At 43.5% G+C, this 27,949-nt stretch overlaps 1 protein-coding gene across 1 annotated transcript in view; it reads left to right on the forward strand.

Moving 5' to 3' along the window:
* DNAH8 (dynein axonemal heavy chain 8) overlaps window positions 1-27,949 on the forward strand; it is a 343,175-nt gene that overhangs the window by 64,544 nt on the left and 250,682 nt on the right. Inside the window, 7 exon segments of the mRNA XM_059716994.1 lie at window positions 5,739-5,874; window positions 7,975-8,162; window positions 12,571-12,651; window positions 15,937-16,053; window positions 17,726-17,845; window positions 19,734-19,875; window positions 23,826-23,941. Coding sequence (XP_059572977.1) covers window positions 5,739-5,874; window positions 7,975-8,162; window positions 12,571-12,651; window positions 15,937-16,053; window positions 17,726-17,845; window positions 19,734-19,875; window positions 23,826-23,941 — 900 coding nt within the window.

A 27,949-nucleotide genomic window follows, 5' to 3' on the forward strand; every position in this document is an offset into this window, starting at 1 on the left:
GAAGGACCACCTCCCGGGATCTGCTTGTGATGCATCTGTAGATGCACGACAAGGTGCAGTTAGCCTTACTGACTGCTTCCTCGCATTGGCAGTTCATGTCCATCCTGGAGTCAACAATGACTCCCAAGATCCCTTTCAGTCACTGTTGTTGAGAATGGTGTTCCCCAGCCTATAGGTATGTTGCAGGTTCCTTCTCCCTAGATGCAGCACCTTGCACTTACCTGCATTGAATTCCATTCTATTCTCATCCGCCCACCTCTGTAACCTGTCTAGATCTAGTTGGATTCTGTCCCTCCCCTCCAGTGTGCCTACTTTTCCCCACATCTTTGTGTCATCAGCAAATTTGGACAGTGTGCTTTCCATGCTCACCTCCAAGTCGCTGATAAAGATGTTGAACAGCACAGACCCAAGGACTGAGCCCTGGGGAACTCTACTGCCCATATCCCTCCAGATTGAAAATGACCCATCCACCACCACTCTCTGGGTGCGACCTTTGAGACAATATGCCACCCGTCTTACTGTAGGCATCAATGCTGCAGTCGTCTAGTTTTTTTTTTAAAGAATAGGGTAAGAAACAGTGTCAAAGGCCTTCTTGAGGTCCAGGTAGATGACATAGATGACATCCACCTCAACACTCACATCCAAGGACTTTGTGACCTGGTCGTAAAAGGAAACAAGGCTAGGCTAGTCAGGCAGGATTTGCCCACAATGAACCCGTGTTGGTTGCTCCTGAGCATTACCTCCCATGCTGGGCCCCCACAGATGTGCTCCTTGATAATTTTCTCAAAGGTCTTCCCAAGGAACGAGGTGAGACTAACTGGCCTATAGTTACCCCGGTTCTCCTTTCTTTCCTTCCTGTAAATGGGGACAACATTGGCCCTTTTCCAGTGCTCTGGCCAGGTCCCAGAGGACCACAAGTGCTCATACAGCTGTTATAAAACAGCTAAACAGATCCCCTGGTTCTACCAGATCTGAGGATATGTCTTTAGCCTCTTTTAGAAATATTTCTGTCTCTGAAATTTATAGATCTGTCCCCTGGGCAGTTCATATTTAACAAAACTTTAGTTTCCAGAGTAGGCATCCAGTGCTGACATTTACTTTGGCAAGGCAGTTCTTCAATCAGTTTTTCAATAAAACTTTTACTCTGCTTCATGGCATGAAGTTACTCCTTGGGGCTAGGGACAGACATTACATACATACTGGTTTAAATGATCAGAAACTGGTTTAAACCTGTAACAGAACAGATGTTCAGTGCACATAAACCAGTTTGAAAATGGCTGAAACTAGTTTGAGATAAGTCTAATACTACATTCAACCAAGTTTAACTGATTTGGGTCAAACTGGTTGATGCAATGTCTGCCCCAGACCCCTTCCTGGTTTAATATAAACTAGATTGGACTGATACTCTTTAATGTGTTCATCAGCGACTTGGACGAGGGAGTGAAGTGTACTCTGTCCAAGTTTGCAGATGACAAAGCTATGGGGAGAAGTGGACATGCTGGAGGGCAGGGAACAGCTGCAAGCAGACCTGGATAGGTTGGACAAGTGGGCAGAAAACAACAGAATGCAGTTCAACAAGGAGAAATGCAAAGTGTTGCACCTAGGGAGGAAAAATGTCCAGCACACCTACTGCCTAGGAAATGACCTGCTGGGTGGCACAGAAGTGGAAAGGGGTCTTGGAGTCCTAGTGGACTCCAAGATGAACATGAGCCGGCAGTGTGACGAAGCCATCAGAAAAGATAATGGCACTTTATCATGCATCAGCAGATGCATGACGAACAGATCCAAGGAGGTGATACTTCCCCTCTATAGGGCGCTGGTCAGACCGCAGTTGGAGTACTGCGTGCAGTTCTGGGCACCGCACTTCAAGAGGGATGTGGATAACCTGGAGAGGGTCCAGAGAAGGGCCACTCATATGGTTAAGGGCTTGCAGACCAAGCCCTACGAGGAGAGACTAGAGAACCTGGACCTTTTCAGCCTCTGCAAGAGAAGCTGGAGTACTGCGTGCAATTCTCTGGTCAGACCGCAGCTGGAGTACTGCGTGCAATTCTGGGCACTGCACTTCAAGAGGGATGCGGATAACCTGGAGAGGGTCCAGAGAAGGGCCACTCATATGGTTAAGGGCCTGCAGACCAAGCCCTACGAGGAGAGACTAGAGAAACTGGACCTTTTCAGCCTCCGCAAGAGAAGGTTGAGAGGCAACCTTGTGGCTGCCTATAAGTTCATCACAGGGGCACAGAAGGGAATTGGTGAGGTTTTATTCACCAAGGCGCCCCCGGGGGTTACAAGAAATAATGGCCACAAGCTAGCAGAGAGCAGATTTAGATTGGACATTAGGAGGAACTTCTTCACAGTTCGAGTGGCCAAGGTGTGGAACAGTCTCCCAAGGGAGGTGGTGCTCTCCCCTACCCTGGGGGTCTTCAAGAGGAGGTTAGATAAGCATCTAGCTGGGGTCATCTAGACCCAGCACTCTTTCCTGCCTATGCAGGGGGTCGGACTCAATGATCTATTGAGGTCCCTTCCGACCCTAACATCTATGAATCTAGAGTCCTCCAGCATCCCATATGCTTTGCAGCCCTGGGCTGGGCCTGGGCTGTCTGCTCCAGAGCAGAGCTGGCCCAACCCTTCTGCTCTCTAGCTGGAGTGCCAGCAGGCACAGCAGTGTCTACCTGGCTTCCCCTGGCCCCATTTCTCCCCCTGCACCTCTCCCTGCTGAATCAGGTATTTCCCCCACAGCATGGACTTTAGCTAGCATTTTCTTACGGGTGGTCACGGGGTGGACCTCGGCTTTGGATCACTTGGTCTGCCATGAAGCTGGTCTTGTTTCTTGCCTGCCATGACTTTGATATTACATTGCTAGGAGGCAATGCCCAAGGTGATCCTACCTGGTCTCAATCCCTGTTTTCTGTGGGTCTCTGAACCTCCCCTTTACCCAACCCTAGCCTCTCCAGCTGGCACTCGTAGTTCTCTGCCACCAGATCTCAATGCTACCTGTTGGTCTGCTGTTCTGCCCTTGCCACCAGGGTGACCATCTGCTAGTTCGGCACACACCCTTCCAGGGGCTGGCCTTGGCCTGCACTCAAATATCCAGAAAAAAGAAAGCAAAACCCAACTGCTCTCAGTCTCTTTGTCAGACTCAGTTCATGTCCCCTTCATGTGGGTTCAGGCTCTCACGTTCAAATCACAACAAAAAAAAACAAATCAGTTAATCCAGTCACTACTCTGCACAGGCCTGCCCTGGCTTACTCTTGAGCATTCACAGTCCCAATGGGATTTCTGCCACTTGCAGTGAGGCTCTAACCTGAAAATAGCAATTCTTCTGGCCTCTCCCCTGGATCCTCAGCTGTCACTCTGCTCCAGAGAACTCCACTCCAGAGATTATCAGAAGCCTTGTGTCACGGGCGGGGTCCTACAGGAGGGCCGTGATCTCCTTAAAGCCCTTTCTTCCTCCGTGCCAAGTCGGCCCAAGGGCACCCTCCGATTCTCACCCGCCACGTCTTTGATGTTTAGATAAGGTTGGGAGGCTGCCTTATGCCCTCTTGGTCACTTCTCTGTGTTGATTCAGACCCCGTAGTTTCCCGGACTCTTCGTGGGTCTCACTCTAGGATGGGTGCTTCAGGCGCACCCTAGCCTTAAGGGCTATGCGTGGCTCCAACCACCCCTTATACCACGCCCCAAGCCTCGCAGCTGGAATAGACATTGGTCTGTCAAATATACACTCGCTCTCTCTGGGGCCTATCTGTAGTGCTGCCCTCTCTCAGGGATCCTCTGCAGCGCTGCCCTCTCTCTGGGGCCTTCGCAATAACGCCGCCTTTCTCTCCAGGGCCTTCTCCACAATGCTACCCCTTTTGATAATACTGCCCTCTTCTCTGGGGCTCCTCAGTACTGCTGCCCTCTCCTCGGGCCTTCTTAAGTGCTGCACCCTTCTCTGGGGCCTTCTCGGTAAAGCCCCCCATCTCTCGGGGCTCACCGCACTGCTACCCCCTTCTCCGGGGTTTACCGCAATGCTACCCCCCTTCCTCAGGGTTCACCACAGTGCTGCGCCCTTCCTCAGGGGCTCACCACGCCCGCACTGGGGCTTCTCAATAGTGCCCCCTCTCTGGGGCTAGGGTCTATGCACCCCATACGCCACGCCCTTACTGGAGTTGGGGTCCCCACGCTACTGTGGGTCCCCTATGAGGCCTCCTCCAACCCCTAATAGCCTCACCCAAACCACCGGTGTAACAACAACAAAGCAAAACACAAGCCCCTAGGCTGTAACATAACTTAAAGCCGGCTGGCTACAACCATGTTGCTCAGACATCGTAGAGCTGCCATCCTTTACTCAGCTTAAGCTGTACCTACGGTCAGGCTTTTCGCATCCTTGCTCCAGGAGCTCCTTTCTCTCTGACTGCTGTCAGGGAACCACTTCTGGCCTCAGCTCCTGGGCTTTATATGAGCCAGGCCCTGCCCCTTACAGCTAGCTGACCGCTGACAGGTGTGGGTCGTTTGCCGACTCCAGTTGCCCTGGCAACTAACAGCTGGGCTCCTTATTCACTGCTAGTGCTCTTTCTCTAGCAGTTTCTCTTCTTTAGGAGCAGGACACCTCAGTGCTCTGCCACACCTTGTGTGGGCAGACCTCCACCTGCCTCCTTCTCTGGGTCACACCCACAGCGTTTCTCTGGCAGGGTTCACAACACTTGCCTGCCAGGACACTCAGCCGCTCTTCTCTCTGCGGCTTGTAGGGAATCAACCCCTTCTGCCCCTCTCTGGGGCAGGAAATACCTCTGAGCAGCCTCCCTCCTCCAATTTGGAGCAAGATGCTGCTCTGGAAGTGTGGTGATTGCTTCTCTTCCCTTCCCGTCTTCAGCACTGCCCCCTCCAGCCATCTACGCTGTAAGCTTGCTTGCTTTCGCTTTCCCTGTTTGTTGCTGCCAGCTGCTTTTCTTCTCCTGACCTCCCCTGCCCCACACGTAAGGTAAGGCACCTTGGGGCTTTTTTTTACTCTCTCCTTCACACTCAGGCTTTTTGAATGTTTGTCCCTAGCCTGGGAGTCGCAATGAATGTAATGTCAATATATATGTGGACAATAACTTGAAGAAAAAAAGGTAACATTCCAGTAACTGATGTTCTTTGAAATTTGTTTTCTGTATGTGTCCCCATATTTGCTCTATACTGTATCAGATTTCATAATCAAATGGATACTTGTTGATGCAGAAATTCACATGATTGGTCTTGCTCAGCATTCACATGTTGTGGGGTGGAGAAGTAGGTAAACACAGATGGAATGCAAGCATGAGCCAGTGGGCATTACTAGTTAGAATATTCTGGCCTCCAGTACTGGGTGTTCAGGTGCACCAAGGGACATTTCTGGGAACCCTAGTTACTGGAAGGTAAGTAACCATTTTTATTTGTATTGTGCTAAACCTCGAATATTACTGATATCTATTTCAGTGGGAGTTTACAGGTGCTTTCTGCAGTAATAAAGTTGTTATTTTTTAATTTATTCTTTTAAAAAACCACAGCTTTTGTTATTACTCATGGCAATTTCCTATTGACTTCAGCAGGTCATAATTTTAAGTTATTATTGGCTTCAGTAGGGCATAAACTACCTGATAAGTGTTATTTATATATACATTTCATTTATGAGATTAGAAGCTTCAATTGTTTATAGTAAACACTGTTAAATGAAACTGTTTAAAATGAAGTTATGCTACTGATTGATGTATTTATAATTCTAAGTTACAATGTTTTAATAGAAAAATTCAGATATCTTGACAAGCCCAGAGGGAAAAGCAGTGGTTCGATCATTCAATAAAATTTCTTATGTATTAGTGGAATTTGAGGTACTATATCACAGTGCTTGGGTGAAGGAAATTTCACAGCTACAATATGGTGAGTAGTTAAATCTGCAAGTATTATAAGAAATGTGTGCTTCTTTTCCACATTATCCTTCTTCTGGCTGCAGTGATGTTTTATTTAAATTATTTCTTCTTATCTGTTGGTGACAAATTCTAAATTTACATAAATCAACTCAAATAGACTAAACTCTTTTAAATACCTTTACAATCCTAGTATGTGGGAAATCATGAAGATATGCACCCAAGTGTCTGACAGAACAAGGTATGGATGCAGGTGTCACCTTCTGTATCAGGGGTGGGCAAAGTCCAGCCTGACGGCTGGTCAGCCTGTGGCAAACTCCATTTCTTAGGAGCCCCTGCCCGTGTTGCTTTGGCTGGGATCTGTGGAGACCCCGGTAGCAGCAATGCAGTGACAGAACAGGGCTGGCAGGGTGCGTGGCTAGGCAGGGAGCTTCTCCAGGGCTGGAATCTTGCAGCTGTGACAGCATGGTCTGGAGGTGGATCAGAGCTGTGATCTGCTGCCTGCACACCCCAGGCAGGGACGTGCAGGCAGCAGATCGCGACTCTGCCCTGGCTCTAGACCATGCTGTCACCACTGTAAGATCTTGGCCCTGGAACAGATCCCTACCCAGCTGTGTGCCCTGCCAGCACTGCTGGGGCCAGTGTCCATGGAAACCCTGACCCCCCACTCATGCCGCTGCCACTGTTAGGGTCTCCATGGAAACTGGCCACAGCAACACAGGCAGGAGCTGCTGGGAGATGGAGTCTGACCACTGGCTGGTCCTGCCATTTTGCATCTGTACAGAGAGATATTCAAGATGTGGCACAACAGGAGGCAGCAGATAACTGGAAAAGATGCTAGAAAGGGAGGATAAAGACATAATGTTGAATTTATGCCGCTATCCAAATTCTTTATTCAAATTAAGAACATATTTTATTTACACACTTATCTGCTCCTAAAATATTGCCTTCACATTTGCTAGCCAGATAAAATTGTTTCCACTGATGTTAGGTAAATCTGGGGAGGATTATAGGAAGTTGCAATTAATTTAATTGCAGATGGAAATTAGTGAAGTCAAAATCAGGTTGATGCACATGAACCAAAATAATTTAAAATATATTTGCTTATAAGTAGGTATTCAGTTAGTAGCCATTTACGACATACTGATGTATGTAATTTACAGAAAGAAGCACTGTTAACACCTTCACTTAAATAGCTTGAAACAGGGATGCCCAACAAATCTGTCCCATGGGGGTGAGTCCAGTTCAGCAAGTGGGGCTGGTCCATGGTCCTGATCCATGATCCCAATTCAGCATGTGGGGCTGCATTATCTGGCTTGTGGGGCTCTGTCTGGGTCCAAAAACTTGGTGACAGGATGAGTGGTGGCTCCAGACTCTGTGGCAATTAACGCAGCCACCTCTCCCCCACTGCAAAATCTCTGGACCCTTGATGAGCTCTATAGATTGGATGACATAGCTCCGTGGCTAGATCTGGCCCATGGACCAGATCTTGGTTACCCTGGTCTAAAACATTAATCTTTGGTTTTAGAGGTGCTCAAGACATATTGAGATGCCCTTTTTGTGCAGGGTGCTTTAGAGACAGAACATTGGAGGAACCATTTGGCTTCAATTGCACAGGTAGATCTAAGAAGACAGAACTACAAAAACCTTATCGGAGTCAACAGGGCTCTACATTGAAATAAGGCTGACAGTCATAGATTTGAAAGAAGTATGACCTTTAGCATTTTTTTCTTGTTTTCCTTTTTGGCATTTGTTTTTGTTTTTCCTAAATTCACCTATTTCTATCTTATCATTTCATAGAAATCAATCTTACAAGATAATGAGCAGATGCTGAAAGTTATGTATGCCCACAGATTCCTTTGTGAGCACATTATTCACTGACCTAAGTTGAGAAAGTATTGCCTGACTTACCTTGATACTGGCTTGAATCTGAGGCCAGTTTGGTTTGTGAGTGAAAAATACATTAAGTCAGTTACTTGGTTTCATTAGCTGAAACAGCTTGCATATTTGCTTCATGTTCAACACATGTACGTTACTAGAAATCTCATAAAGAATTATTGTACAATAGAAACAGTTGTTTGTTCTGGAAATTTATTTTAAAATATATTTACAGCATTACAAGCTTCACTACTTGTGCGTCACCCTGAAACTGCAAAGTTTCTGGTTAACTTTGATCCCAAAATGCTAGAAATTGTTCGAGAGACTAAATGTATGATAAAGATGGGTCTTGAAGTACCGGAGCAAGCAAAGAGAATGGTAAAAATGGAAAATAACCTGAAGGCAAACAAACTTATTTTGGAGGTAAGACTGAAAAAAATCACCATTAATTTTTAAGATAAATAATGGTATCTAGAATGCAGTGATCTGTTCAGTATACTTATGTTTATATTCAACATTTCTAGATTTTTAAGATAAAAAGAGAAACCTTTTAAGGATTATATTAACCAGTGTCTGGGAAAAGGTTAATACATAACATTTGGAAACCATGGATGTTCTTTGCCTAAAGGAAAATTTGGCATTTGGAAAAGTTTCGTCAGTTTATACTGTTGATAAGGATGAGGATCAAGGTATTGGAGAAAGGGAAAATTTGTTTGACTGGATGTCCAGGTTGGAAGGGAAATTATGTATATTTACTTCATTGTTGCAGAGCCTCCTGTAATGACTCATTCTTCTTGCAGCCAGTCATTGGCTACTGCACTGACAAGAAGCCAAACTCACAGTGTTAAAAACCAGTAGACCAGACAGTGGTGAGCTGTCTGCACAAGTCTTCTCCTGAGCTTGTAGATTGCTCTTGTCACATCACTTTGTCTTGAAACCTGGTCCCTGCTCTTGTTCCTGCATTTCTGGTGTCCATGTCTGGCCTCTGATCTTTAGCTTGTCCTGACTGCAAGGAGCCATTCCTGACTCTGATTCTTACCCCCATCTCACCTGATGCTGATCTGATCTGTGACTTGCTGATCCTGGTATGATCTGTAGTGCTAGACTCTTACTTTGTAGCACTAGCTTGATTCCTGTGTTTAACTTCTTGACTTTGTTTGTTTCTGGTCATTTCTTTGGCATCTGGCCCTTGGTCTCACCACTGGTACCAGAGCCCGATTGTGCCACTGTCCTGACTCCTAGGTTCCTGATGTCAAGTCTAACCATGAGATCTGACACCTAGTGTCCCCCGTGTAACATTTATTCACTCCTCTCTTCTACATGGATTGCCCTGATCTCGTATATCTTATCTTTGACCTTATGCCAAATTTCAGTGCTAAGCTGTGACAGTATCACTTAGTATTCTGGCTGGGGTGGGCAGCGTAGGAGTAGTCTGGTATCCATGATACACGCCTCTGACTAGATTGTGCTACATACAGCCCCCATTCCAGCCTCTCTGGGATCCACGCTGCACAGAGCACAAGCCTAGACTAGCTGGAGCAGGCACTGGATCCAGTATGCTGGAGTGGAGAGGTCAGTGCACCCAATCCAAACTGTGGGCTAGACATGCACCACTCATCTGGGCTCCAGGGTAAGGCACCTTTGGTATAGAAACATGTGCAGGGACTTTGTCAGTGGTTGGGAAAAGAAGAAAAAAATATAGTAGAGTATGGAAGAGACCTAGTTCTATTGAATGTGGGAATTACCAGTAAAAGGTCCAGTACCCTGTTGCCATTATATTCAGAGAAGGTACAAAGAACCTTGCCAATAAAAAAAACCCGAACTCCTCCTTAACTTTTGGTTAGACATTTCCTTATGCCTTGAAACAAGTTAGTATATAACTAGGGACCTACCAAAATCATGATTTTGGGCAGGCCCAGCAAAAAAAGTGGGCTCTGTGAAAAAATGCAGGCTCTACACTTTTGGCAGGCTCCCTGAAAAAAAACAACTCTCCAAAAATAAAATGCTGGCTGCCTCTGGGAAGCCAGAAGTCCTTGTGATCATTGCAGCCCAGTCATGCAGCCCACTGGGGGGAAAAGAAGGGAGGGGCTTCTGGTACAGAAAGATGGCTGCCACCTCTGCCCCTCATTGCTGATTCACCAATTGGTGGCAAGGGGTGGGGCCACATGACAGACAGCTCTCATAGCCAGTCAGTGAGGGGTGGGGCCATCAGGGCCCCCTCGGCCAATTAGAGGTGTGGGAGGTCAATAGCTGCCAACCCTGCATTCTTCCTATGAAATCAGCTGGCAGCTGCCTTGACTTTGGTAAACTCCTATATATAGTGCTTCCAAAAATGTTTTTCTTGTTTTGATTTTGTTCTTTACTGCTTTAATTCTGTATTTTCTCATTACCTCTAATTATCTAACCCTTTTTTAATCTTGCTAATTTTTTTGCATCTGTGGTAGTTTGTGATATTTAGTATTTTTTGGTAATTGGGTATTATATGAGTGTCACGGCGGGGTCCTTTCGGAGGGCTGTGATCTCCTCGAGGTCCCTCGCTCCATGTCACGCCAGCCCAAGGCACCCTCCAATTCTCGCCCGCCACGTCTTGTTGGAAAATGTAATAGGGAGGCTGCCTATGACTCCCTGGGCACGGCTACTCAGGACCTCTGTCCCCGCGGTTCTTCCGGACCCCCTGGGGGTCTCCCGATATGGTGGGTGTTCCCCGGACACCCTAGCCTTATGGGCTATGCGTGGCTCCAACCTCCCCTGATACCACGCCCCAAGCCTCGCAGATGTAATAGACGTTGATATGTCTGTATGCCCGCTTCCCGGGCCGCCTCTATAGTGTAGCCCACTCTGGGCTCTCTCTCTCGTGCCCAGCCTCCTGCTGGGCCTCCCCTGATGGTATGGTCCCGCTCAGGGACTCCCTAGTGGGCCTCGGCCCTTCCCTGGCCAACCGCACGGATACCCTCTCTGACCCCGGCTCACCGCACTGCTACTCCCTGTCTTCTCAGGGGCAACCGCAGCGCCCTGCCTCGGTCTGAGGGGTGTTGCTGCATTAGCCTGCGGCCGGGCTCGCTATGCCCATCTCGGGCTCCTCAATATAGCCCCTCTCGGGCTCCTCAATATCGCCCCGCTCCAGGGCTGCTCAGTAATTGTCCCTCTCCAGGGCTGCTCAGTAATTGCCCGTCTCCAGGGCTGCTCGGTATGGCGCTCCCCCTCTTTGGGGCTTGCCGTGCCCCCACGGGGCTTCTCAATGAAATCGCCTCTCGTTCTGGGGCTGGGGTCTATGTACCCCGCACGCAATCCGGGGTCTATGTCCCCCCGTCTGCAACCTACTGGTTGCGCCCGCGACCCACTGGCCGCGCTCCTCGCCGCCAGTTGCTCCCGCACTGGCGTGCAAGCTGCGCCTTCACTGGCGCTGTGAAATTAATGCTCCCTCTTGGCGCTAGGGCACCCCACACTCTCTGGGGTCCCTATGATTGAGGCCTCCTCCAACCCCTACAGCCTCACCCAAGCCTCCGGGTGTAATAACAAAGTCAAACAAACTCAAGCCTCCTGGCTGTAACACAAACCTAAAGCCCCCTGGCTAAACCCTAGTGCCCATCCTCTCAGGGCTATCATGAGCTGTACTTGCAAGTCATGCTGCTTTCCACATCCTCACTCCCAGAGCTCCTGCCTCCCAGGCTGCTGGCAGAGAACTGCCAGCCCGGCTTCAGCCCTGGGCTTCATAAGGGCCAGGCCCTGCCCCCTACAGGCAGCTGGCTCCCCTTAGTTGCTCCGGCAACTCGCAGCTGTGCTCAATTGGCTCTGCCAGGGCTCTCTCCCTGGTAGTTTCTCCTCTCTAGGAGCAGGCACTAAGGTGCCCTGCAACAATGAGAACTTTTTCATTTACTGTTCACTTCAAATTGTCTGCCTGTTAGTTTAATCAAATATCGTCTTGTTTCTGTAATTATTAGAAAAGCCAAATTGGGGAAAATGCCTTACAGTAGGAGAATAAAGAGCTTGATCTGTTTAATTTATTAAAAACAATTTGAAAGTAACTTGATTATAATGTATAAAAGCCTTCACAGGGAGAAAATACCAGGTCCTGAAGGACTCTTAAATCTAGCAGAAATAGGAATAACAAAAACCATGTTTGGCAACTGAAGTCAGAAAGATTTAAATTGGAAATTATGCACACATTTTTAACAATGAAAGTGGAAACAAACTGCTGTGGGAAGTGGGGTAATCTTCATTTTTCAGAACCATCAGAATTAGTATTTTGTCTGGCCTACATGCATTAGAAACTAGATATGTGTGGCTCTTCTTTTCTTACACACTCGTATAGGTCAAGATACAATCTTTCTGCTTTTCAATGATGGTAGAAAATAAATCCATCTTCTATCAATCGGTGTCAAATTTTTCATTTAGAAATATTTTGACTGAATATATTTTATATATCTACTATATAGGTTGGCAAGCTGGTCAGTTGACCAGTCAAGTATTGTCAGTTGACTGGCCAATTGAGTGCTTATTTTTTGACTGGTCAAAAATTATAACAATTTTATTTTAAAAAAACTGTATTTTTTGTACTTTTTTCACAAAAATGATTTATATTTGTTTTTTGACACATTTCATGGAAAACTTGTGCTTTTTCTAGGTATTATTTGGACCTATTGGCAAATTTTTTTTACAATTTTTGACCAGTATTTGACCAGTCAGTTGACCAAACTTTATTTGACCAGTCAAATATCCAACCCTACTACTATAAATTATCTTTTATATCTACTGACTTGCTTTTATTAATATTTCAGTAAAAATCTTTAAAGCATTATTAGTAAAAAGATTTGTTTTATAATATTAACAGAATCTTCTGCAATGTTATGAAGATCTGTGTCAGGAAACACCCATAGTGTTCGTGAATTTGATGGCCCCTAAAATGAGAAAGGTTGGTATTGCATAATATGTTTACATTTTTAGATAATAGAAGTTTGCATAGATGTAGAATTGTTTGCATGTACTTTTGAGTATTTAAGATACTAAATTACTAAGATACTAAATTAAAGAATTGGATATAGCAGAATCTTTCTAATTAATGCTAATATGTGGGAGACCCATTGTGAATTACTTGCTTTCGGGTTTTAATAAGTATACCAATAATATTATATGACTGATCCCCATTTACAATTTTAACCACATTAGCAACAGCAAAAGTACCTTTAAAAGGGTATTAATATATCATACTCTCTTTGAAGCCCTTTTACATTATCAGAGTAATGTAAAAATGATTTCTGTGTACATGATATTCAGACTTCTATTCACACTTATAGGACGTTAGCAGATGTCTTGTGTGCATACATCTTTGAATTTCATGTGCGAGTACAGAGACGTTTAATTCAATATGTATGTAGTATGTCAGTTGAAGATTTTCACAGAAAATTGTTTTCTTACTCTCTTTTGATATACTAGGTATAATTGCTGTTTTATGGCTTTGTCTTGAGGAAATTATCAGATTTATAAATTGGTAGTAATCAGTTCACTAATATGTAGACCAATTTTAATATAGTAGGCAATTATGGTTCCAAGAAGGTGCAGCAAGTGGTTCACCCAAACTTCAGTATTTACTGAAGGTGTGTATATGTCCCTTTCAGTTATGGCTCCAGGTACTACACTGAAATATGTCATGCCTCTTCTGTGTACGTTATCTCCCAAACAAGAAATAATACAGTTGTCTTGGTATTTCACTGCTCAGATATTAAGAAGCTCTCAAAAAGAGAGCAAGTGAAAGGGAACATAGCTTGGTAGTGCAGCAATGAAGGCACTTAGCTGGGAGAAGAGGCCTGGATTTTGGCCCTTGCTCCAAAGACTACTTACTCATTTTTCAATAAACAATGATTGGTTAAAACTCAGAGGCTAGGTACAGAAATTTGGGAAGATTATGGGGAGGTTAGATCAAGATAAAAATGTCCACCTGATCTAAGGTAAGTCAGAATGGGGGGGCCAGCAGGAGGGATTGGGGGGTTGGGGGCCAATCAGGAGGCCTGCCAGGGGATGGGGGGCAAGTGAGATCTGCGGGAGGAATCAGAGGATTGGGGGAGCAGGAGGCATCTATGGGGGAATTGGGGTGCAAATGGCATTTGCGGGAGGGATTGGAGTAGGCAGCCTCTGCGGGGGGAGGCAGAGGGTAGGCAACACCTGCAGGGGGGGATTGGAGGGCCAAGTGGAGTCCATGGGGATGACTGGGGGGGGGGCAGGTGGCATCTGTGGAGGGTTGTTGGAGTCCATGAGGGTTTGATGGGATCAGGGGGCCTTGCAGGGTCATGCTTGGGGGATGGGGAGCTCTCTCCCTCTGCTCCATGGGACCAGGGGCTATTTTTAGTCCCCCCCAACCTCCTCCCTACCAAACCTACCCCCCATTCCCTTCCCCCCCTTCTCCCACTGAAACTTAATTCTTCAGCTCCTGGCATCAGCAAATGCTGATAAAACTGGCACCAAGAGCAGCTTATGAGATGAGGGTTTGGTGGGCTTGGTGTTGGGTGAGCGGGGGTTCTGTGGGGAAGAAGTTGTCCATGTGGGGGTGGGGTGAGGGGCTGGGGTCTAAAAATAGCCCGGTGCCAGGGGGCAGGTATGAAAAGTGCAGGTCTGGGACTGAGGCCGGTGACTGGGCTTTCCCAACCCTGGGGCTGCCCTGGGATCAGTACAGAAGTTCAGGACAGTTAGATCAGTCTACAAATAGTCAACCTGATCTTGGAGGTAGGGTTAACTTGAATCAGGTCAGCTATTTTTTAACTGATCTAACCGTCCTGGAAATCTGTACAGTTCATACTTAGATCCACCTAACTAGGGATCTAAGTGTAAGGTCCACATGTGGGCAAACTAAGTTAGATTGGGTAGCCACTTTTAAAATGATCCAACATCCTCTAGCCTCCCCAAATATCTTTATGCACCCAGAAATAATCCTGGCAGTTGGAACCTCCCAGGGGAGTAGCCTCCTCAGATATGCTTAGACTCTTATAGAGTCATCTTCCCTCTTGCTTACTCCTCTTCTGTTCCCAAGGATATTCACTCTTGGCTGAATATTTAGGCCATAGGAAGGGGGAATGCCATTCCAGACATAGGGATAAGTATGAAAAAAAGGCACAATTATGAGAGTAGAAGCAAAGTAAAAAATTATGTCTGCAGGGAGTTAGTGCTATATTTAAATTAACCAGCTTGGGTATTGATAACAGCTTAAGCATGGCTGCAAGGACATCAGTGCAGACTTTATAAAACTCATCTGAAAATCTGGGTAGCCTCTTAGGTGACTCTCTTGGGCTGAGCTCTGTGCTGCCACAGTTATACTGCTATCAGTACCCAATTTAACTGGTTTAAATTAGCTCTACAGTTACAACTATAGTTACACATGTGACTGCCATGTAGACATATCCAAAAAGAACAACAACACAGAAAGAATAGGAAGAGTCTAGGTAGCAATATGGGGAAGAATAAAAAATAAAAAAAATGACAAAAACAACTTTTGAGAAGCTTTAAGTTTGTGCAGAAAGACATAGGGAATCAGTGAAGGAACTCGAGGTGAGTGACATAGAGTGCTAGGAAAGAAATATCATTTCAGTTGTTTCTACCACCTTGAATCAATTCAAAATGCTATTGAGAGGAGACAGACCTATGCTGTAACCAAGATTTTGGCAATGAAAATGGTGAGAGAGGAAGCATTTTAGGAATAGCATTCAGGCAACAGCAGCAAGATTTGGTAAGAACCTGGATGTGATTAAAGAGGAAGAGGAGAATCAAAAATGACTTGGTGTGTTGGCTGACATGTAGGCAAGCTGTCAACAATGATAGAAAGGAAAAATAATTAATATGATTGACAGGAAATATCAGAAGTTCAAATTTTGTTTGTTTAGTTTAAGGAAACAAACTCCATACAGTGATATTAAAGTTTCAGCAGGAGAAGTGCACTTGGGACAGAACAAGAGAATTCATTAATATGTAGGGACAGTTGAGAGTTGTTAGCATAAAGGTGAATATGGATATGGTACATATAAAGACCCAAATGAGTACTAAATAATTTTTTCAGCTTTTTGTGAAATTACAAACATATATGCAAACTATTTTTTCAGGAAATGAGAACAGGACTGTTACTGATCCTTATGATTATAAATCCTACGTATATTACATTCCTACTTCATTTATTTTTCCTGTTTTTAATTATCATATATTTTTCTTTTTTTAGGTGGAATCTGTGTTGAGGCAGGGACTTACCATATTAACTTGGTCATCTTTGACATTAGACAGTTTCTTTCAAGAAGTTGATGAAGTTATGAATATGTTTAAACAACTTTTGAAAAAGGTATACATATTTTGCCAAATTAATTCAAGTAACATTTTTAGAATAAATTGTATCAAAGATATATATTTTTTTCAATTTAGTAATGGTTCACAGGAAAAACAAACCTATATCTTTCTTGTTTGGCATACTTGAAGTATGTGTTTTGTTTTAAGATGTATATTGTTGGAAGAATAATAAGGATTCTTGTAGATTATTCATTTGTACTTACCTCCATTTAAACACTGGATCTTAACTTCTCTTCTTGAACACAAACTTCTTCATTTTCTTTGACAAGCAAATCTAATTGCTTATCAACATGGTTTTCAAATTCTCACCATTGCTATCCTCTTCTGATTTGAAGAGCAAGGTAAGTGTTGCATTCTCTCAAGTTTAGACAGAAATAAAATGGCTCCAGCTACTAGCATAGGTAAAAATATTGTCATGCTGACGAGTACAAAATATAATGTGAACCTAAACTAAAACTATGAACCAGTTGCCATCAGTAGATTCAGTGACAAAAGATTAACTTTAAATTCTTCTAAGCATATGTAGCTATCTCACAGTACATATTGCTTATTTCTATCACTGCTGTGATAAGCCTGCAAACATAGATAGGGAGCCCTGCAGACTGCTTTTTTTATCCTTTTTTTCCTGCACTACTATATTGTTGCTGTACTGTGTCAGCTTTTCTTGGCCACCGCCAGTACAAAAAATAATTCCTGACACAATGTAAGAACTTGATGGACTGCCTGTGCTCTGCTGTGTTGCCCTCCCAGCAGATGCCTTGGTAACTGAAGTCCCAAATGAGAACCAGGTCTTGTAAGCTTTGATTAGTTGTTTAAAAATAGCCTTGTCAAGCTCTGTTTCTTGGTATGGTGGTCTGTAGCAGATACTCACCTTGACTGTGTTTGTGTTGTTCTCCCCTCTAACATTGACCTTTATGGTGCACATCAGAAGAAGCATACACAACCTCTGTTTTTTCCTTGGCCTGTCCTTCCTAAACAAGTTAGACCCATCCATGACAGTCTGCCAGTCATGTGAACTATCCCATCAAGTCTTTGTTATCCCAATTACATCCTAATTCCATGTTTGTACTGGTACTTCCTATTTTTCTTTCTTATTCCTCATGCGTCTTTCTTACATCAGTTAGATCAGGGGTGGGCAAAGTATAGTCCGTGGGCCAGATGTGGCCTGCCAGACCATTCCATTCAGCCCACGGGACCCCTAAAACATTTAGAAAATTTAATATTTATCTGCCCCCGGCTGCCTGTCACGCAGCCCTCAAAGGCTTGCCAAAACTCAGTAAGCGGCCCTGCACCTGAAATAATTGCCCAACCCTGAAGATGGTGTCATTTCTGTGCTTAACCCCAGAGTTTACTAAAAACTCAAGGTACACCTGCAGTAAATTTACTCCCTGCATATGAAAATCATCAGAATGAAATGTTTTTAATTTATCAAAATGAAATATTTCAACTGACCTGATCAATTTTATTTGCACTTTGCAAATTTTTTCAAGATTCTGACATTATATGACCATATGCAGGAAGTAAATTTACTGCACAGTAAAGCCAAATACCATTAATCGCACTTATAGATGGGCCCAGTGTATACTTGTGGCATTGTATAAATAATAATAGTACACAAAACTTTAGGAGTATAGGTGTGCTATTAATTTAGATCTACTCTTTTTTAGGTTAATGACTTATGTGAAGTACAGATTGACTTAATATTGAAAGAAGTATCAAATACTCTTTTAATTGTGCTGCCAGAGGATCGTCCTGTTAAAGTGGAGGATATGCTGACACGCAATGAGGTACATATTTGGTATCTTAGAATTTTAATTTCTTTCCCTTGTGTACCTTCAAAAACGTTTTAAAAATACTTTCTTGGGTTTTTTTAATGTGGAAAAAATACACTATAATGCAATATACAAGCAACATGCCAAGTTAAAAATTGTTAACTATAGGTGTATTTTCTTTTCGAATAAAATTTCCTGCAAAACTTCAACTTCAGCAGGTTAGAGGTATAAATGAAGGACCATAATTATCAAAAAACCTATTTATTCTTAAATAATTTCAGTTACTTTATTTAAAAAAAAAACCCCTCTCACTGCTAGATAGCACTACCTTTTCTTTCGCTGAGGAGTACAGTATAGAGCAGGGATATCAAACTCCCTTAGCCTGCTGGGCCAGATCCAGATTGCAAGGCTTCTCCATGGGCCTGTTCCAGACCCACCTTTGGCAGTGAGACAAGCTGTGCTAGCATTCCTTGCCATGGGTTCCTGACCCACAAGGATTAATGTGCCTGTTACTCAACCCTCTGCCACCAGTGTACACCCCTGGTGGGGCTCCATATACCAAACTTCAACAGCAGGACCCTCCCCCACAACTTGTTGCAACCCCTACAGGAGCACCTGGACTGGATGATACAGCTCTGTTGACTGTATCGTTGACAACCTGGTATAACGTAACAGTCAAATAAAGCTACTGAGAAGGGTACAAGGTTTTTTTTCTGGACACTTACTGCTTAGAACTGGACAGGAAATAAATGCATAAATACATTTTTTCAAGCTCATAGAATATAACGTCAGAATCTTGAAAAAAAAATTGCAAAGTGCAAATAAAATTGATCAGGTCAGTTGAAATATTTCATTTTGGTAATTTAAAAACATTCTGATCGTTTTGAAATGTTTCTTTTTAATTTTTTCTGTTTAAATATTTTCTTTACAACAAGCTACCTTGAATTTCGAAAACACAAAATCATTTTTGACGAAAATTAGATGTTTTTCATTTAGAAAATAAGACATCCAGCGTTGGTAATTTTGAAACCGTGTTTAAGGTTTTGTTTTATATTTTAATGTGAAATTCACTGAAATGGGCCTTGCCTTTTCCCTTAAAGACTTTCATTTCCACAAACACATTTTCTGACAAAATTCACCAACAATTTTTTTTGTTGCACAAGCCTGTCATTTAGACAGTAATTCAGCTATAGGTTAGTGAGACTTTAATAGTCAACTTTAGATGTTCAACTTATTCCTTTTACCATGTCACTTTTGGAAATGTTTGGAGGTATTATAGATCTCCTTTATAGATTGCATTGTTAAGGAGATGTTATGACCTTTCAGAAAGGAAGAAAGAGAAGTTGTAAGTTTTTAATATTGTTGTCACTGGTATACGTGACTGGAAACTGGTTTAAATCTGTAACACATCAGAAGTTCAGTGCATATAAACTACCTTTAAAATGGCCCAAACTGGTTTAAGATAAACGTAGTTGGATGTAGTATCAGAATTAATTTAGGTTAAATCGGTTTATTGAATTTCTGTTCAAGATCACCTCCAGATTCAAGTTGACTCACATTCCCCCAGCATCCCAGGATGTTTGGCCCTTCCCCTGCAAACTCGCCCCTCCCCCATTTTTCAGGGAGAGCAGGCTAGCTTTGGCCCAAGCTGTCTGTTCCAGCCAAGGAGGCAAATGTGCTCTAGAGCACCCCCAGCTTCTGGCTGGGGCCACTGCATGCAAGTGGCTGCATTTCCAGAATCAAAAGTGAATGTCTATTCACTTGCTTATTGATTTGATCTCTGCAGTTTATATTAACCTGTGAAGATTTAATTGATTTAGCCTTGGGCTTTTTAACTGTCTGTACTTAGTCCCAGAGTGGAAATCAACAGTAAATGTAACTTACTGATATTTTTATCTAACAGACTCATACCAAAGAATGTGCTGAAATATTGAACCACAAAAGTATGCATATTGAAGATGCTGTCCAGGAACTGATATCTGTATTTGAGACAATTTATGAAGTAAAAAATTCTAAGAGAACATTAAAAAAAGTTTCATTACCAGGTAGCTATTTGTATGTGTTTAAGTAAAAAAAGAAAAAAAATGTTTAGGGAGTTGGAATATTGTGGCAAAGCAAAATTTATTAGTAAAACTGTTTCAGACTTCTTTGTTTAACCCACCCGTTTGTGAGCAGCTTCTCTGCTCACTTATTAATCTTCAGGGAAGGGTTTTAAGCTATATAATTCAAAGGGAGTCTGGTATTATTACTGGCAGTTTCAGGGCAAGCCTTGCTCAAAGATGTCTATCAGCCTCTGGCTGTCAAATAAGGTGATGGTTAAATTTATTTTTAGCTAGTTTTAAAAACCATACATTTATATTCCTCATATGTCCCAGACTCAGCACAGAGCCTAGTTCAGCAGGGCAGCAATAAAATACAGTCGGACACAATGCACACACACAAGTTAACAGAGCAAGTCTGAGCAGGCAGTTACTCAGCATTTCCAGGCTGACACCCTTATGTGCCCCGAACTCAGCACAGGAACAAAGTACGTCTGAGCCGGGCCAGGTCAATCAGCATTAACAGGCCCCAGCTTCATATGCCCCAGCTCAATGCTTCCCAATCTCTTGTCCCAATTGTCCTGGTAGTAACTCCTTTGATGAGCAAATGCCACAGGATTTTTGGGCTTTACAGGGATCTTTGGCTGCAGAGCAAATGGGGAGGTTGAGGAGAAGGAAGAGTAAATAAGGTTGAGAGGGAGTATGGCAACCAGCTTGACCATAAAAATTATTTTATTGCCAGGTATATGAAACTTACAATGTCACTAGTATTACTAGCCATACAAGGAGAGACAAATAAACCAGTTACAATATTACAGAGTTTCAAGTGGGTATTTGGAGAAGTCTAGCTCAAGTTTGATCAGCAAAAGTCAGGTTTAGAAAGCTGTGCCTGGAGTAAGAGAGAGAGAGAGAGAGATATTAAACCAAATCTGAGGTTTAGAAAGTGGGCTTAAACAGAGAGAGAGAGAGAGAGAGAGAGTCGGGGGTCTCAGCACTCAGCAAAGCTTGAATTGGTCAAGATTCCCAAGTGTTTGTTGGAGCTTGCAGACAGGCAGAGCCCTCAGCACAATTAGTGTCGGTGTTCCAGGCAGGGAAGTGGAACTGGTGTAGTGTTTGGATCAAAGCACCAGAACAGAAACTTGAGCTTGGGTAGGGGTTTTTGTAGGGAACTAACAATGGCTCAAGAGCAAACACTTGGTTTGTTTATGGGTAAACGATGGCTCCTGTTGGATAATAGGAACTGATTACACCTGGCTATGTGTGGCATTACTCTGAGGGAACTCACAATGCAGACAGGCAGATTCAGTGTTTTGGGTACCAATAAAGGAGTCATTACTAGAATTGGTCTGATAAATGCTGAGCTGGGTGTGTGCAGATGTGGGTTAATTAGCATTTGGAGCAGGGATCCCCCATTATGCAGTGCACCCCTGCTTCTCTGGACCCAGAGTTCAGTGCGGTCCATGCCTTGGAATCTCTGTTCTCCATTCTGAATGCTAATGGTCCCTTTCTGATCTCTGATGCAAGTGAGACTGGGGAAGTTGCCTCAATCCTTATCTGTTGGGATTTAGGCGTCTCTCTCACTGCATTTTCATTGCCTTTTGTAAGTCCTTCTTCTTATCAGTTCTGGTTCAGGCAGAGGTGGGAGAATGGAGGGGGCAGGGAGTCCTTTGTGAGTCAGACAGGCTGGGTACTGTTCCAAGGTTCCCCAGGAACACAGACCTGACAGGTAACATTAAGATATTACTCCCTTGATTTAGTATGCAGGGCTGATATATCTTTGGTAGGGCAACATTTTGTTACTATTTAATTAAGTTTCCATGCTTCTTCTCCCTTGTTTCAGGGTACTGCTTGTCAGATGATAAAAGAGTGGCAATGTGTTGAGTCTACTCAGAAAAGCTCTGGTTATTCACCTATATCTGGAATTCTTGAAGATGGACTCTACACATTTATATTTCCTGCCCCATTCCCTCTTCTTTTGACTCCTTATAGTTTCAGACTTCAAGAGAGTGTGGAAGGAAAGAAGTTGCTAGAACATCATATCATCATATCCATTTTAAAATCTTGCCATCAAAATATTGATTAATAATGAAGGAATGGCAATATTTTCATTTGACTGACTTTGTGCATTACATAACATAAAAGCTAAATGCTACTTTACCTCTATGTGCCTAAGAGGCACATATGTAGATATAAACCAGCAACTCTTGGCACTTGCATGCAGGTTGGATTCTGTTTCCATCTGTGGTGGAATAGGATTGCCCTACATGTGTACTTGGTAGAACGGATATGAAGGAAGAGGGGGACCCTTCTGCCTTTTAGTCCAATAGTCTAGTAGCTGAGGTGCTTGCCCTAGGAACAGGAGACTCAGATTTTAGCTTCCCCTCACCCAGAGGGGTTTTAAATATGTATCTCTGGTTTCTGGAAAAAAGTGCTCTATCAGGCCATGGGATAGGCATTGTCCAGTATATGAGAGTTGAAGCTGGTTCATTGCACCTTGACACAATGAGTAAATGACAGTAAAATATTTTTTTTTTCCTTTTGGGGATACTAGTTAGGGCCTCAGTCCAAGTCTCCGTGCTTTCCAGAGTAGTATCTGTCTCACTGAACTGCTGCTTTCCTCCTCTTGGCCCCATATATCTTCTTTTCTGGGATGACCAGTGTGCCAGCTTCAAGAGGAAAGTTGGTAAGTGAGCTTGGTAAAGTCTAGACCATAGCCTAGTGATTAGAATGCTTTTCTAGGAAGCCGGGCACAAGTTCAAATCCCTTCTAGGCGATGGGAGCCTAGAACTGGGGTCTCTTGCTCCTTAGGTAAGTGTTCTGGTGTCTAGACTATTGGGCTAAAAAGTACTAGGACTATCTTCCTTCTCCAGTGTCAAACATTAATTGCAAATTTTCTGTGACTAAAGTTTTAGAACTTACCCAGCATTATTAACAGGCCTAGATACCTATGCAACAAGAGTGTAATTCACTGAGCATGCTCATAGGCAAAATGCAGGGCAAGCATAGCTATGTGGAATCCAGACTATGTGTAGGTATCAAATATTGCAGTTAAGTGGCTATTTAAATTTCGTTAAGATTCTGCAAAGATGAAATAGGATTCTTCCCTAATATCATCCCCATTCATCCCTAATATCTACAGCAGGGCAGAATGTCTTCAACTGTGCATTTTACCCCCCTCTCCTGCTTACATGCTCCAAATGCACGAGAAATACACTTTGAAAATGCTCTGCAGTCATCCTCAGCAACTATTGTCAAACATGCTGGAGACTTTCTGGGTTTAGAATACATGATAGGGAGTGGGTGGGCAGGACATGCTCAAGGCTATCTTGGCTATGGCACACCATTGCCATGGTGTACACATTCCTGTACAGCACCGTAATTTCAGTTACTGTGCAGTAAATGCACATGTGTAGATGTGCCTACTGTGTGTGTGTAGTGTGGTGTGTGAGTGCATGTAGGTATGTGTTCACCACATGTGTGTGTATAATATCTATATATATTTATATATGATATATATGCACACGCACGCACACAGAGTAGAACTCAGTTTTGGGTTTTTTTGTACACTGGTGTTTTGTAACCCACTTATTTCATAGCGAGTAGCCAGATTAAGAAGGAACAGTTTAGCTGCATGCTGTAGCTGTATATACCCTTGGCTAAGTCATGAACCCTCATTTTTCTTGGGGGGGTTATGAAGCTTGTTTGCCTGCATGTGCCTATACACATGCGCACACACACTAATGATACATGATATATTGTTAACCTAAGGTTTCCTTGGCCTTGCTTTGAAGGTATTTGGCTTGTTCTCACGTGACTTTTTCCAGCTTCCATTAAAGTGAATAGAAAAATGTTCTTTGACTCTAGTGGGAGGTAAAGCATGACAAAAAAAGCAAAAGTTGATATTCAGATAACAATAATAATTTATCATTTCATATTTGCTATTTTTTTATTTACAGTAGCAGGGAAGCATGTGGCATTTGGGGGTAATGAAGATGAAGAAGAAACTGATGAATCTTTACCTATTCTTAGTGAGGAGAGTGAAGATAATGAGAAAGAAGATGAATTTAAAAAGGTGCTTTATTATACAAAGAGCATACAAATTTAGGATTTATCAAAACTCAGATATCTTTAGTTAGGTGAATATAAAAATAATCGTACAACTTCTGACTGTAAATTGTAAGGTTAACTTTCAAAGGTTAGTGTCACGGCATGGGGTCCTGCAGGAGGGCCGTGATCTCCTCAAGGCCCCCTTCCTGTGCCAAGTTGGCCCAAGGGCACCCTCAGATTCTCGACTGCCACGTCTTTGATGTTCCAATATATTAGGGAGGCTGCCTTATGTCCTCTTGGACAGTTTGCTGTAACATCTGACCCCATGGACTTCCGGACCCCTTGTGGGTTCTGTTCTGCAAATGGGTGCTTCAGGGCACCTTAGCCTTATGGGCTATGCGTGGCTCCAACCACCCCTTTACCACGCCCCAAGCCTCGCAGCTGGAATAGACGTTGTTTGGTCCAGGTCTACACCCTCTCTCTGGGGCCTTCTCAGTAATGCCGCCCCCTTCCCTGGGGCTCACCATGCCTTCACTGGGGCTTCTCAGCAACGCCCCCTTTCTGGGGCTTCTCAACTGCCCCTCTCCGGGGCTGGGGCCAGTGCACTCCGAATGCTGTGCCCTCGCTGGTGCTGGGGTTCTCACACTACTGTGGGTCCCCTATGAGGCCTCCTCCTACCCCTATTAGCCTCACCCAAACCACCGGTGACAAACAGTAACACAAACGCAAGCCCCTTGGCTATAACATAAACTGAAGCCACGCAGCTATAACCATGTTCAAGCCTACCGGGAAATACTCCATCCCTCAGCCATGTCAGACACTGTTCCTTCAGTTAGGCTACTCCTCCCTTCCATGAGACAGCTCCTTCCTCCTTGGCTGCTGGCAGGGAATTGCATCTGGCCTCAGCCCCTAGGGTTTATAAGGGAGCCAGGCCCTGCCCCTTTCAGTCAGCTGACCGCTGGCAGGTGTGATCTCTTGCTAGCTCCAGTTGCCCTGGCAACTAACAGCTGGGCTCCTTATTCACTACTAGGGCTCTTTCCCTAGCAGTTTCCCCTCTTTAGGAGCAGGGCACCTCAGTACTCTGTGTCAGTTAGCTTTCAAAGATTATATGCCATGTTATAGTTTGGCATTCATTAACTAAAGTATTAGTAAATAAGGGAGCTGGGAAAGGTTGCCCGAGAAACAGGTCAGCATGCTATGCACAGGCTGTTATTCTAATGTAGGTGAATACTCATCTTTATCCTTCCCCACACTTAGTTGGATTCAGGAAATCCACTCCCATATTTTCAGCAGACAGAACAAGAAAGCAGCACTCGTTTATCTTCCATAGTAACCTACATTAAGTGTTAGTAGATTACAGCTGCCATGTGTAGGTGAGGGTTGATAATACTATTGGGATGTATTCGGGTTCAGAGAGTTAATGACTTTTGTGGGCTGAACAGTGTGCTTTCCATGTGCTCTATTAACATAGTACTGTTAGGCTGCAAACAGACATTGACTTCATGCCACCATAAAAATTTTTATGGCAGCACAAAAGCCAAGTGAATGGAGACCATAGCCTTTTACTGCACCAAAAGTGCTTAAATTTTGTGGTGGCAATGAAGCTAGTCATAGTTTGTGTCGTCTTTTTGCCGCTGATACCTATTGTACTAGTGGCAGTCTGCATTCTCCAGCCATTCCAGGAAGAAACTCCCCCAGCCTCAGAGACCTGTATCCTGAGGGAAAAGGGCCCTGGGAGCCTTACTTCGACTTGGGGTGTATGTCTGCAGCTGAGGAAACATCTCTCCACTTGTACGCAGCACCCCAACCCAGGACATGGCAGCATGATAGGCATGCCAGGGTGTGATGCACTTTTCTCATTGCTGTGGCCTAGGTCACATGTGCAAGTGGAGGGGGAATCCCAGTAGGGATTTCATCACTCTGTACTTGCAGAACAGTCCTAGGATTGGCATGTATAGATGTCACCTTTCCAATCAGGGTTTAGTGAGCAGCTCAGTGCACTGCTGCTTTTCTGTCATTGATTCAATGATGCAGTCCTGGGACAACCATTCAGCTGCATGTCCTGGGAGAAACTCTTAGTATTTCTTATCCTGTGAACCTTTTCAGGGTTTGTCCCAGGACAACAGATTATGGGTGTCTGAACAACTGTACTTTGTCCCAGGATAAAATGGTTTCTCCCTGAACAAATGCAACTTCTTTGTGTAGCCCAAGAGATGTGGAAAGTATCCCTATACATACATTGAAGAGCCTATAGCATGGTACTTGGGGAACTCTTCTGGGAGGTCAGAGATGTGGGTTTGAATCCTTGCAGTCTGAGGGGGAGTTGAATCTAGGTCTCCCACCTGTTGAGAAAATATTCTAACTAATAGATTATTATATAGAAGGGGTCTGACCCCCTCACCTGTTTCTTCAGCCATCTTCTAAGAACTCCATCTTTCACTTCATATATGATTCAGTGGGCACATCCAGATGAGTGGGAAAGTGAGCTTTGCAGCACCTCAAAGGCATGCAACACATATGAAAAGGTTCTTCGTGCTGTGTATTTGTATCACAGAGGCAAAATTAGATACCAGAAAATCGTAGCATCTAAAAAAATGAGGCAAAAAAAAGTGGCTGAAGCATGCACCACATGAAACTGGAGCCTGGCTGGCCAGAGCCACGCTCTGGCTGCTGGTCAGGTTCCACGTACCCAGATTGCTGCTACTGAAGCCCCAGGAGGCCCCAAGGACCCCAGGTAAGGCTGCTGGGGCGAGCCCAGGTGCTGGCCTCAGCCTCTCCTACCCCACCCAGGGCAATTTGCTGCATTCTAGAGCATGCATGCAGAGGCATTTCCCAGAGACAAGTAGCAGCAGCACATAATTGATTTCCTTGTATCTAATCTATTTGTCCCCGGGGAAGTGCACATTCCCACTTGTCTGCATGCTCCCTGTGTGTCTGTGTTAGGGATGCTCTGTGGGAACTGAATATTTAATAAATTCTTGTTATCTTAAGTACCTTTAGTTTCCCTTTTGCTATTTTTATTAACTAGGAGACATCCCAGACTTTTATATTCTTTAGTTTTAGTATATTAAATTTTGATTTCATGCATGTATATACTTTTCTGATCTTTAGTCTGCTCAGTCTGCATGGGAAAAGTACTAGAGAAAGAAAATTCTTATGGTTTAAGCAGTCTTAAATATTGTTTCATAAAACAATTTAGTGTGTTCTGTGTTCACAATTTAAGGTTCCAAGAATTTTGAAATTATCTGTAGTTTCAGGTATATAAAGATTGTCATCCTTCTTAACAAAAATATTTCACTGAACTCTGTATTATCTCTTCACAGAAGGGGCAGGAAAGGTATGGATTAGTCATCATATGAGCATGGAGGCCTAAGGAGGAAGCCTTATAATTGATCTGGGCATTGTGATTTAGATATGACATAGCTTGGCTTCAGAATTAAGTTCCTGACAGCTTTAATCCAAAGATTAAATTGATTTGGATGATTTTGTTTAGTTGGAATTTAGAATGAAATTGCCAGCCACCCCTTAAAAATCCATTTTAGAATGTATAAGGATTACTTATTTTTTGGTATTAATTCCATCCAGTGTTGAGTCTAATTTGTTATTTTAAAGGTATTATGAATAGCTTAGCTTTGGTGATGTATGTGTGTGTTTTAATTTACTTTTTAAACAATATTATATAAGATTTCTTTTAGTAAGTGACATGGATCCAATACTTTTCAGGACCTGGTTGAATATGAGCTAATCAGTCTAAAAAACTCACCAGTTTCTTCTAATTATTCTTTGGTTCTCAAATGGTGAAAAGGGTGCCGAAAAGTCAAAGTTTTGACTGGGGAAGATTTTCTTGGGTATAGACACTACAGAATAAAATAAAAAGCAAGTGAAATTCCAGGTTACTAAAATGAGAGAAAATGTATTGAAGAAAAAGAGATTGCAAATAATTCAGATGGTTGTCCTTTACAGTACTTTTTATGGTTCTATTTACTACTTTTAGATTTCTTTTTTACCTTACAGTTATGTGGTAATATATGGG

This window comes from Alligator mississippiensis, chromosome 1 (assembly GCF_030867095.1).
Source record: "Alligator mississippiensis isolate rAllMis1 chromosome 1, rAllMis1, whole genome shotgun sequence".
Classification (NCBI taxonomy): domain Eukaryota; kingdom Metazoa; phylum Chordata; order Crocodylia; family Alligatoridae; genus Alligator; species Alligator mississippiensis.